General features: G+C 43.0%; 1 protein-coding gene across 2 annotated transcripts in view; it reads right to left on the reverse strand.

Moving 5' to 3' along the window:
- Positions 1–7,605, reverse strand: part of VSTM4 (V-set and transmembrane domain containing 4) — a 29,692-nt gene extending 22,087 nt beyond the window's left edge. For both annotated transcript variants that reach the window (XM_030241427.2, XM_030241428.2), the window contains exons 1-2: positions 7,490–7,605; positions 1,864–2,262 (exon numbers count right to left, since the gene is read on the reverse strand). In XM_030241427.2, the coding sequence (XP_030097287.1) occupies positions 1,864–2,262; positions 7,490–7,544 (454 nt within the window). In that variant the 5' untranslated portion in view covers positions 7,545–7,605. The remainder of the gene's footprint in view (positions 1–1,863; positions 2,263–7,489) is intronic.
- Between the last annotated feature and the right edge of the window lie 5,023 nt (positions 7,606–12,628).

Genomic DNA, 12,628 nt, shown 5'->3' on the forward strand with positions numbered 1-12,628 from the left:
TGTATTTGTACAAATTTATGTGTTGTGACAAGATGTATTTGCAACTTATTAACAGCCTATGCAAATTTGCACAAGCCAACGTGCTAGCAAATGACAAAATCTGAACATAAATTAATAGCAGTAGATACTACAGATCCAGCCATCAACTTGCTTTAAGAGCAAGTTACATTTGGAAGAAGCAGAATTGTCCTTTTCTTTTTCCCCTGGAAATCTGCATCTTGCACAGTAACCTCCTCTTTCTGTGTGAATAAATCTTTTTAAAAAAAGGGACTGTTCTATTTCTGCCTCTGCTTGATGTGCAAAGTTTTAAGAAATTTGTCTGGTGCTTCAGCATAAAGATACTACTTTGAATTTGGGCATAACTGCAGATGCATTACTGGAACAAAATGTTAGGCAACACAGCAGCTGTGATGTGGTGGAACACTGCTACCTCATTTGATAAAGCACAAGCAGCACAACTTAAGTATCCAAATGCTTTGGGCAATTTGTATTGCTCCTTTTGTTGTATCCTGGGTCTAACTGTAATATAAGTAAATCCCTTTGCAATAAAAAGTGTAACTGATCGTAATATAAAATACAAAATGCGTTTGGAATAAAATTTCTTTGAAAAGCCCAAGTGTTACTGTTGGGAAAACTGGAAACTTTATCAGTACTTGGAAAAGAGCTACCTTCTCTCTCAAGCACAGCAAGTACTGTGCACTCAGGGTGCATTAGCCAAAAGCTAGCAAAGGTGGTCCTGTGTTTCCAGTCAAGAGGCTTTAAGTGGTAAAACAGTTCCTATGGCATTTAAAGACATGCAATATTTCAGATATCTTCTGGTATCTTTGATTTAGAGTTAGAATAAATATGCTTTTAAAGGGCCAGTGTGGTTGTGGTGTTTGCCTCAGATCCCCACAGGGTGTCAAAAACTCTCTACAGGCTGGCCAGCCTTCCTACTCTGCTTTGGGTCATTTGAAGTGGAGAGCAGCAATACAGCTGAGCAGTGTGAAAATGATGAAGTCATGAGGTCTCAAATCCCCATTATGATTACATATTCATATAGACTCATACCAGAAATCTGGGTAGAAATGTTATTTAAGAACTGGACTGAAAAATTATGGATTTCCTTTTTTCAATAGTTCCATTGATCTGAACTCTATAGTTTAGCTATGAAAAGCTATAAAAGCCACTTACTTGGAACATGCCATTCCATCTCCAAGAACTCCTGACAAATCCATATGCTTCTACTACAGGCATTTAGGAACCTACATTGTTCAGTGACTGAGGAAACACTCGACACTGCTTTCTGGCATTATGTTTAAAGCTGTCCCTGTGAGATACCAACTTTCCTGTTTATAGAGACACAAGCAGAGGGGTAGTTTGCCAGCTTGCACTGATGGCATAGCTGCTAAACAAAACCACCTCTTCAAAGGAGTCTGTTCTCAAAATCCAACTTCACCCATCTCTGAAAGTGTGCGTGTGGTGACTTGAGATTTGAGCTAATCCATCCCAAAGGGATGGCTTGTTTTCAACTTGGCTCACATCTGCCACTTGTTGCTGGTCATTTTATCCAAAGTTCAATACCAGCAAGCTGGCCATTGCTTTTCTATCTCTGCTTTCTGGCTGCAAGTGGTATAAACAATAGTACTGAAGTGACAGTACAAGTGCTACTTACCAACTGCTGCTAGGCTAGAACTAAGACCAAGGGAAACACTAAGAGAGAGGCAAAACATTAAGCTGAGTATTAGGTTTTCTTCTTCTATCCACAGATTACACTCAAAAATAATCTAAATTCAAATGTCTTATGGGTGAATTTACAAAAAAAAAAAAAATGGTATCACAGGACAAGAAGAAATTATAGACTTGAAATCAGTAATCTCTCACCTCTTATTTCAGTAGCTGCTGTACCATTTGACCATGCTGTCCACTTATTTCTGTGTTTGCCAATTTCCTGTACTTTGCATATATACTGTCCTTGATCTGTTTTTTGGAGGCTTAAAATAAGAAATTTGTACATAGTTCCATGTTTCTCTTTAAGAAGATGAAGTCTTTGCTTGTGAAAATGATGAGTATAATTTCCATAATACTGGACAGACCCAAACTTTGTCATTTTGATCATCAGATGCTCCTGGGCAGGCGATGCAGCGAAGACCCACCGCACAGCCAGCAAATTGTCTGTCCTCCTTTTTTGAGAAATGTGGCAGTAAAGGGTAGCATTATCCCCCTCGGAGTATTGCACCGTTGGTCCAGGAGAGACCGTCACGTTTAAAGCCTCACAAACATCTGTAAGGAAAGAAAAGATGGTGAGAATCCTCCAAGCTGGCACAACAGCACCATAATCTGTCCCAGCATGCAAGCCCACAGCAGGTAAACTGATGGCACCTGCTTAGTGTGCAGTAATTTAATGACCTTGTAGAACCTGACATCACCTGCCTCTCTGTGAATGTTAAGGATGGCAAAGGGCCCTCCTTCAGTGAGTCTGCCCCAGCATTTTTTCTGTCACTAATCAATAACCTAGAGCTGACATGGAGACCTTGCTACTGTCACAGGACCAACTTTATGTAATTTTTTATCAGTCTTTTAACAGTTTTGGAAACTGCTCTGTGACCAGCTCTTCCGACAGCTTGCATCCTTCTTAGGACTTCCAGGCTAAATGCTTTCAATAACCAGTTTGTGCTCATTTGTTCCTGTGCCAGCTTTAAGCTTAAAATAGAGTTTTCTTCTCTAGAGCTTACTTCCTGACTCCATATACAAAGCACTTATCTGGCCTCAGCCTTTGCTTTGTTGAGCTAAAGAAGACAAGCTCTGTTAGTCTTCTCTAGTAAAGTAGTGTCTTCCCTATTCACCCTAACAGCCCTTCTCTGCATTGGTTACAGTTTAAATTTTGGGGTTTTTTGTTGTTGGTTTTTTTTTTTTTTTTTTTTTTTTTTTTTTTTTTAATGTAATTGACTGCAGTTACAGGCAGTGTCTGGAAGGAAGTTCTCCAATGTCCTGTGGAATATTCACAATACTTCTCAGATTTGACTGGGATATACCTTGCCTGGTATATCCCAGAATTATCTTGTCCTTTTTCATGATACATTTATATGTGATTTTATGTCAGGTGACAAATAAATAGCACACTTGGGTGTTTTCCCTTGTCATTTGCCGTTCAGTCACCAGCAAAGAAATCAAAGAAAATAAATTCTTACAAATCCTCTATCAAGGAAATTCTTACTAATCCTCAAGTATGTGAGTTTGCTGTACTAACTTCTGCTCCACTTCTGTTACCCCATCCTAGTTTTTCCTATGTGTGGTCCTCTTATGCTGATTTGATAAGGTCAGCATTTGAAAGTACACGCTTCTACTTCTTTTAGACATCATTTGTGCAGGCAGACCTTACATCACACTGTTCCTTACATTATCACTGGAAGACCACTGAATTCTCTACATCCTGCAGTTCCCCATGTCCTCTGTTTTAAGTAATGTTCTCCTTGTCATAATCAAATAGTCATCTCAAACCTGGGTTAAATTCATCAGACTAGTTTTTCTGACTAAAAATTTAAGTTAATCTGACAGTATTTGCATGACAAAATATGACATGAGATCATATCGGGACAAATTATTGTTACATTGTTCCAATAATTTCTGATTCTTGTCTTTAATGTTTTTCATCCTGAACCATCACTTATACCAGTTCTTTGTCTCTCTGCTTTACTTCTAATAACAGAAAGTATAGGTGAAGGCTGAAAAAAGTGTCCATAGCTGTTAAACAGAGGAAGTTTTCCCCTTCCTGACGTAACTGATTTATACTGGACTGATTGTCTGAGGCATGGGAATCAACACTCATTTTATTTCCTTCCAAATGCACGTTAAGAAAGTCCTGATTAGTCATATCAGAGATTGATCTATTTCTGACCAGTGCTGTATTGTGGCAGTGTGTTCCCCAAATGACTTGGGATGTGTAACCTACCGGTCTGAGGGCATCCACAAGAGAGAGAGCCATATTCCAGCAGTGAGCCAGCACTCCCTGCAAGGCACTCTGCAAAGCATGAAATGTCCCCTAAACTGTCAACTTCCTGTTATGTGAATATTGTACTGTACTGAACTGAAATACTAATGAGAATTGCAACTCTGGGAAAATGATTTTTTCATTTCTGGACACTTTTCTAGCACATCAGCAAGGAACATTTTAACAAAGGGGATGAGTGTTTTGGCAGAGACTATTGTCTGACATCAGCTCCTGAAACACAAACATATATTTATCTTCAAAATAAGCAAGTAAAGTATTTCCATTCTATTTCTGAAAGAGTTTTGGAGACAGAGACACTGGCTTCATAGTCCCAGTGAAGCAGTGAAATGAAGTGGTGAATTATATCACCTTACATACAGTAAATCCACCAAATTAAAGAAGTTGCATTGCAACTGTTTGAGAAGAATTCCGAAAATTAATAATATGATAATTATTTTGTGCCACTTCCATCAAAGTCTCTACTGAATGCCATCTCTATTCCAAGTAGACATTACTTTTTTGTTATGAAGGAGAAAATATTTTGTATAAAGAGCTGTTTGGGTTTTTAAAAAAAAATATTGAAGAAACTACAGCTAAGCATGGAAGAGGTTATTGGTAAAATTATTCGTGCGTTATGTTTGTGTCTGCAACTCACATAAATGCCAAAGCAAGAGGTTATTTTGGATTGTAGAAAGCATAAAAGTAGAACAGGATGCTGAAATTGAAAATTAAGGCTGAATCCCACCAAAAGCTTTCCAGGCATGAAACTTCAGTTATTATTCTCTGGACTTACCAGCCTTGGTGCTTTACCAGAAGAAGGAAAGCCAGTAAATGGCTGCCTCTGCTATCAAAATAAGATTAAATTTGAAGGTTGTGCTGCTTAGTAAATAAAGAATAACTTTGAGATTTTCAACACTTTTTGATGTCCTCAAATGTACTTCAACAATAAATATTTAATAAATCATTTATAAAATTATGGTTTGGATAAATGAAAAACACAGACCTTTTTTCTACTGAAATTATGAACATGTCATGAAAACTGTAAAGAAAAACAATTATGTCATTTTCCTGACATGTGAATTTCATTTTTGAAAAAGCTGGCTAGGAGTAATTGTGAAACAGAGTCCCAAAATAAAAGGCAAAAATAAAAAAGAAATCATTGCTTAATTCCAAACTAGGCAGAACATAGTGCCAAGAAGTACCCAAGAGAAAATGCAGAGGAAGTCAGATATGGTGATGATGGACACCTCTGTGAGAAAGCAGCATTGTACATTGAGATTCTGGTCCCTTTCTAGCTGTCTGCACTCTTACAAACATTGGTATTTTATACCTAATGCTCCTACTTTTCCTTTGGGGACATGCCTTTTTATAGGGACATATCAAATTTTGCAGCCTTCATGTTTCTGATCAGCGGGAACCTCTCTCCTTATCTTCCTTCCGTGGCTCCCATTGGTGCAGCTGCACAAGTTCAGCAACGGGAAGAGTTTTGGAAATCTCATGCTGCTTTTATCATGGTATCAGCTCATGAGGAACAGGGTCAGGTGATGCTTTTTATAAAGCAGAAAAACAGTATCCATTTGACTTTATCCTCCTACTGCCACTGGAGGAGGAGTAGTGGATTTTGAAGGAAAGAGTTCATTTACCTCCATTGTGGAAAGCAAAACCCTGATTCAAGGTTCTCAGACACTAGTGGACATGTTCCTCCTGTCTGTAGCAGGCATTGGTCAGCCCCAACATGAGGTTTACCCTTGTAATGGGCTCCTTGCCAAGAGCAGGAAGCTTCACAACTTAAGAGCAGGCTTGTGTGCAAACATAGCATTGAATTTCTAGACTGCAGATTGCTGTTTCAAGTGGAGAATCACTGTTTATCTTCTTCTGCCTTCCCAGTATAGTACGATGTAGCTGTTCAGGTGGAGCTCACCACAAGAGTTTCAGTCTCATTTCTGCTTGGAAAGGGAAATTATTTATAGAATAGGGAGGAGAGAGAGTCAGAGACTTTCTTTGCAGTGTGCTTAACCATCAAACTGCTCTCCTTTTTGCAATGAGCTTGCTTAGTTGCTCCCATCCCAACATTTTACCTGTTTGCTTCTCTGGTATGTTCCACCAGCATGTCTCAGTAGCCTGTATGGACTCAGGAAAGGTGATTGCTACCTAAGCACTGTTTTAAAAATCTCCACTTTGAAAATAGTCCACTTCTTACATCAGCTCAAGTCCAAGAATTAGCTAGATTTGGACTTTGCTGTCTGCCATATTACGCAGCAAAACACTTTAACAGCAGTGTCAGGAGTACCAAACTATACTTCTATCCCCCAGAAACTTGCTTATGCCAGGGCCTCTCCCCTCTGTCTGTGCTGGAACAGTGCTAGAGGACTGACAGTGGCCACTGGGTCTTACATGTGATGAGCAGTTTCAGCATGGCTGTGGTTTTGTGGGAGAGCCCCAGTTACTCCAGTTGAGATAGGAGTGGAGCTGTTCCTGTGCACAGCTGCTCACAGTCCAGGTTTAGTGCTGTATCCAGGCCTCTCTCTCTTTCTCCATGGAGATGATGGGCAGAATCTGCAACCCAGCCTCCAGCGCTGCAAGGACTGATAGCTGGGGACTGGAGGTGGTTACCTTCTGATCTCAGCTTTGCATGGCCAGAAGCATATTATCTGTGCTGTAGTTTGTTCAGTGAAACTATGCTACTGTCAAAGCCTGCTTTCGTTTGATTTCTTTACAATTAAAAAGAGCAGATGAGCCAAGAAGCAGCAAAGCTCTTTGTTTAAATGAAAATAATTAGGAGCTGGCTTGCAAGAGCACCAAAGAACACCCAGCCGTTTTCAGTCAAACAGATCTGTCAGCAAGTTTCACAAGTCAGAAGCTCTCCCTCAGAGAGAGCTTCTGCACTGACTACAGATGGACTTGAACCAAACCTCTGCCTCCACCATCTCCTGCCCTTCTGCAGTGGAGTTCAAATTCAAGTCTTTCATTAGCCTTGAATGAGCAAGGCTTCCCACCCCCCTAAGCTCACTGCACCTGGAAGTTCCACTCCAGCTTCTGTGTCTGTTCTGCAGCTTCAGGACACACAACGCTGTCCAATATACCTTTGTTTTTAGAGGAATAAAGGGTCTTAAAAGAGGGCACTTTTTACAAGTTCCATTTCCACCTGATGCCAACAGGATCAGGGCACATGTGGAAAAAAACAACGCCGAATCTCCCTTTGCTTCGGCTTTGCCTGGCAGAGAAGACGGCCGAGGACCCATTTCCATGAACTTGCACGGAGAGGGCTTTCTTTTCTAAACAGGATCCGATCGCTGCGAAGAAGCGCTGCTGCCGGGGAAGCGGCAGCGGAGCGGGGCAGGGAGCGGGCGGGCGGAGGGGCCCCGGGCCGGGGACCCCCAGCTCTGCCCCCGCCCGTCCCGCCGCTGCCGCCCCGCCCGCTGCGGGACCCGGGCCCGCTCCGCGCTGGGCGGGGGCTGCCCGAGGCGGGCCGGGGTCCCGCGGGGCTGGGGCAGGGGTCGGGTCCCGCTGGGCGCTTACCTGGGGCCGAGGCCGTGGCCAGCAGGGCGGCCAGCGCCGTAGCCAGGAGGCGCATGGCCCGCGGGGCGCCGGGTCCCGTCCCGTCCCCCTCTGCCGAGCTGCCTCCCTCCTCTCCTCCCCGGCCTCTCGCCTCCTCCCCGCCCGGTCCTCCCTTCTCCCCTTGCTTTTCATCTCCTCCCCTTTCTCCTCCTTTTTTTTTTCTTTTTTTTTTTTTTTTCGCGCTTTCTTTCTTCCCTCCCTACTCCTTTGCGCTTCCCACAGTCCTTCCCCCTTCAACTCTCCGCTCTTTCTCGCGCCCTTTCCCTGTCGTTTCGGTCCACACCACGTCTGCTGGGGTGGCATCAGGGCTAGACCGGGATGCTCCATCTCTAGCCTCTGCGATCCTCTCTGCACACGCACACACACACACACACACACACACACACACACACACACACACACACCCCTTGCCCAAAGGACACGATGTGAGTTGAGGGGAAATGAGAAACTCCCTCCCTCCCTGAGTACAGAAAACCTCTGTAAGAGCAGGTGAGGCTGCCCCGCAGCTGGAGGCTCTGGGGTGGATTGCTGGGATGGGGAAGGCTGTATTCGGCATCCTCTCGGGTTTCCTGGATGTGTTGGCAATTTTGCAGGCCCTCGTGCCCATTCCACTCATCCCATTCCATAGCTGGAACAGGAACCCTAGTCCCTGGCAGTAATAATTAACATTATCTCCCATTCCATGGGTTCTGGTGGTGGCAGCCTGGGGACGAGGAGGTCTGGCATGCAGGAGTAGCCCATCAGCAGGCATGGGCATGAACACTGTAGGCATTAGTTCACCTGTGCCAGGACATTGCTTACTGTGCTCTGGTGTTTGCCCTCTGCTGTGACAGCACCTACTGATCACTGACAATCAACCTAAAACCATCCTGAATTAATTGATATAGTAGCTTCAGGTGCATCACCCTAAGGGTAATGTCCTTGTTTTCATAAGTGGTACAGCGCTCGGCCAGAATGGACAAGGGAAGTTGGCACCCTGCAGTCCATTCCTGCCTCTCCCCTGTGCTCCTTTTGAAGTGTTTATCACTTGAAAGCCTACAAATCTCCCCAGATATGGATTTAATACTTCTGCCAGCAGGTATGATGGATTATATATTCAGCTTTCATGAAGTATGGATGATAGAAACACATTGGCATTCCTGCTTCCCTGGATAGGACAATTAGTACGGATTTAGCTACTCCACCCCTCTCCTCGTGATCACTTAGACAGGATCATACATGTCTGCTTTTAAACTTCACAGATAATTTAGCGTGTGCTAAATCTGATCCTTATGAGACTGAAAACTACCTTTAAAATCTTGTAATTTGTTTCCTCCAGGAAGAGACTTTGGTGTCCATACAGCAAACACTTCTCACAAGAGAGTGACAGGTCTGGATTATGCACAGAACAATCATCAGACATGAGGAAGTAGAAGCAATTTTTAAAATTTATACTGCCTGGGGAGGTAATTAAAATTTGTAGATTCAAATCTCCTCTTTTAACACAGAAAAGGGAAATCCTGTCAAAGAGATAAGCAAATTCAAAAACAAACAGACAAATTCACCAGAAACATTCTACCAACAATTATGTAGTTTGATGATCCTGAAGGAAACTCCATTTCAGGATGCCCTTGGACTGCTAATGAAGAGGAAACCAGGGATGACTGATTTTGTATACCCTTCCAATACATCTACTCCTTGCTGTTGCTTGAGAGAAGATGTTAGGCTGGATGGACATCTTAAACCTTCTCGTATAGTTCTGCTAGGCTCATTCATGCCTCACTTCATGTCTCTCATAAATTACTTCAGCCTACTAATCTTTTAATGGTGTGTGCAAAATACTGGTGTAAAGACATCAGTAAGGACTGCCTAAGGTCTCACGTGAGTGCTTGGGCCCTACAGAGCTGAAAGATGCACTGCAAAAGTCAGTCTCAACTTTTGTTGTTTGTCAACAATCCCCATTCCTGTTGGCACCAACGGTTCCTCTAATTGCAGCAAGAACCCTAACAGGCTTTGGGACAGAGCTGGATCATTTAATTGGGGAGAGAGCTTTATACAATGTATTTGCCTATGACAGAAGACAAGAGGAGTCAAAGGCACATCTGGACTTCTGAAACCTCTCGTGTCTGACAGTTTATGAAGTCTCTCGTGTCTGACAGTTTACTGAAAATATTCTCTCTCTGTTTTGAGCATGTGATCTCTGTACTTTTGACTGTTCCCTCTGTGTTGTGGGCTCTGTCTTTTGTGTAGAATCGCTTTTACTGCTCCGTCTTGAAACTTCTTCAACAACATAAAAACATAAAAAGTGATTCTTACTCTTAAAGGGATATTTATTCTAAAGTTCCAAAGGTACTTTTAAAAGTGGTCTAGGCTGAAAGTCTTCTTTACTTTTTTACTTTTCATAGCATAAATGAGCTCAGGTGATGCTGCCCTTTTAGGTAGGGAGAGGGAGAGATTTTCTTTGCACAGATAAAACAAGACCCATAGAGCTATGTACACATCTCTCTCTTGCTATCTCTAAATTGTACTGCCAGAAGACTCATCAGGTAACCCAGCACCTAACACACCTGAGGAAATCTACATTGTACCAATCCCTTAGGATATACTCATGGGCCAGACAGCTCTAGTCAGGCTAGTGAGCTGTGGGCAAACATAAACTTCTGACCTCCCATTTTCCCAGGTTTGATGCTGATTTGTTGGATGACTTTACAAATCAGTTCCCAGTTCTGGGTTGCAGGTGGGTGAGATGCAACCTTCTTTTGTCCCTCTGTTGGAAGGGTTTGCTATTGGAACTGAGGCAACCAGGAAAGGTGGCAGTTGTATGATTTGACTTTCTTCGCTGTTAAAATCTTACATCCCTTCCACCCATTTTTGCTGCTGAGATGTTTCTGGTTCTGTAAAATGTTTTTTCAAGATTTTTTATGTCTCTTACCTGATGCCATCACAGTTTACCCATGCACCAAAAATCCCAAAAGCCAGATGAACATACAGTACAAGTCCCTTTTTCTCCCCCAGGCTGGGTGCACAGCTCTCTCTGTAAGGCAGTGCACCTCCCTTTGCTGCTCTGGAAGTGTGCTGACGCACGCGAGCGGAGCCTCTGACCCGCAGGATATGGCTTTCTCAGCTCTGGCAGCACGCATGTGGCCTCGTTTCCTGCTGAACGGGTCTGCTCTGAGGAGAAAAGTGCCTAATCAGCACTCCAGTGCAGCTGACACAGCGCAGACTGACTGTTTGCAGAGCCTGGAGCCCCCCTCTCCCTGGGGCAGTGTTATTGAAATACCAGCTTGAGTCGCTCGGGGTGAGACCTGCTGTGCAAATCCCCTTTGCCTCTCTGCAAAGTCACATCTGTCAGGAGAGGTAACCACAGCATCTTGGCTTTTGCTGTCCTGTCCTCCCTCTCTGGCTGTTCTTAACCTGCCTTCTTTCTTTGAAAGGTCTTACTTGCATTCCCAAATCTGTCTCCAGAATGTGCTGCGGGATTCCTGTGAGCAGGATTGTGGCTTGCCCTTACAGAAGTGTTGCAGGGTGGCAGAGGGACACAGTGGTGTCCAGTGTAACTCACACTGGGCTGCTTTGGCTGGGCTCTAGCATGGAAAAAAGGCTTTCTCAGGGCTGCAGCTCTCTCTTGATGGGCTGGGGTGGGCTGCCTGCTTTCACACCTGATATGCTGTTAAGGAGAGCTATGATTGTTCTGTTCTGAGTGATGTGTGGGAGTTTGCTCCCCATCTGCAGTAATAAACTGTCTCTCTGAACTTTTCATCTTTCAGCTGGCCACCATCTTTCAGGACACCTACAGCTTATCACCCTTCCACACCTCTTGCAGGCAGCATGCAAAGATGCTCTCTGCCTGTCTGGAACCTACCTTTAGAGACATGAGTTATGGCCAGGTCTTTTTCAGAGTCCAGCAGCTGGTAGCTCCCATGGTCCAAGAAATCTTAATTAAAAAAGAATTTTCAATGATTAAAGATGGATAAAATCCAAACTGAGTCAATCTTGCCAAGCATGGAGGGTGTTTGGATCTGTATCCAAATTTTCCTACTCCTTTAGTGGGCCAAGTTACCTTTGAACTGTAGCAATCCAGAACTTCTGAACAATGTGGTTCTGCCCTTGGTATTTTTCTATGGCTATTTGATGGAGCAGCACGTGGAAAATACAGTTTTGTGAACCGAGCTCCTTGTCAACAGAAAAAACAGTATGTAAGACCTTCCATATTGTAAGCATCATGCCTTTTATGTCTCTGAACATCAAGCAATGTTTACACTGTGTTTGGGGCTTTGATCATAATTTTCTTGTGGACATTTATTTGTGACTGATTGGAAAATATCTAAATAGATAGGGTAATGTTGCTAACTGCAGATTTCCTTTCCCACTGTGTAAAGTGTCCTTCTTCCATTCCCTTTTCCTTTATTCTTTCAGAGTTATGAATGAATGATACAGCTGTATCTGGGTAGAGCCTGAGATTTTGAGGCTGTTGTGCAGCCACTTTCATGGTGAAGTGAAATCCTTACTATGATGCTGAAATGTATTTTTCATTTTTTTCTTTCTTCAAATAAGAGCACATTTTGTTTTGGTCCAGGAAACTTGCTTTTTTTATTATTTTGATGATTATGTTTGGGACTGCACAAAAGCACAGGGGATTTAGTATATTTTTCTTAGCTTTTGCTTAAGTTTTATCATTCCAATTTTCATGGCACTGCAAATCCGGAGAAAAAAATGAGACTTGTGGGTGTTTTACAAGAGTGCTTAGAGACTCTGTCATGTGCACTTCCTGCATAGTTAGGTGTGTGCAAGAGCTGAAGAGTCTTACAAGAGTTGAAGAGTGATTGCCATGTACAAAGACACAGGTCTAGCTTCCTACAGTTGTGTATCAATTTCATAGGATGGTAGGTGGCAGTGTCATTTGGGAACCATTAAAAAGTTCATTGCTGTTCCTGTTCTATTCTCCAAAAATCTTAAAATGTCAGTTTTAGGTGGCCTTATTTCTGGCAGTTGGTGAGCAAACCTCATGTTAAAATGGATTTCAAAGGCTTTTCAGTGCAGTGGTAAGTTCTGGCCATGCATTCTCCTTAGGCACCTGTCCCAGTTAAAACATTACTGACAGGACTTTAAGCTAGCTACTAT

This window comes from Serinus canaria, chromosome 6 (genome assembly GCF_022539315.1).
Source record: "Serinus canaria isolate serCan28SL12 chromosome 6, serCan2020, whole genome shotgun sequence".
NCBI classification, from domain to species: Eukaryota; Metazoa; Chordata; class Aves; order Passeriformes; family Fringillidae; genus Serinus; species Serinus canaria.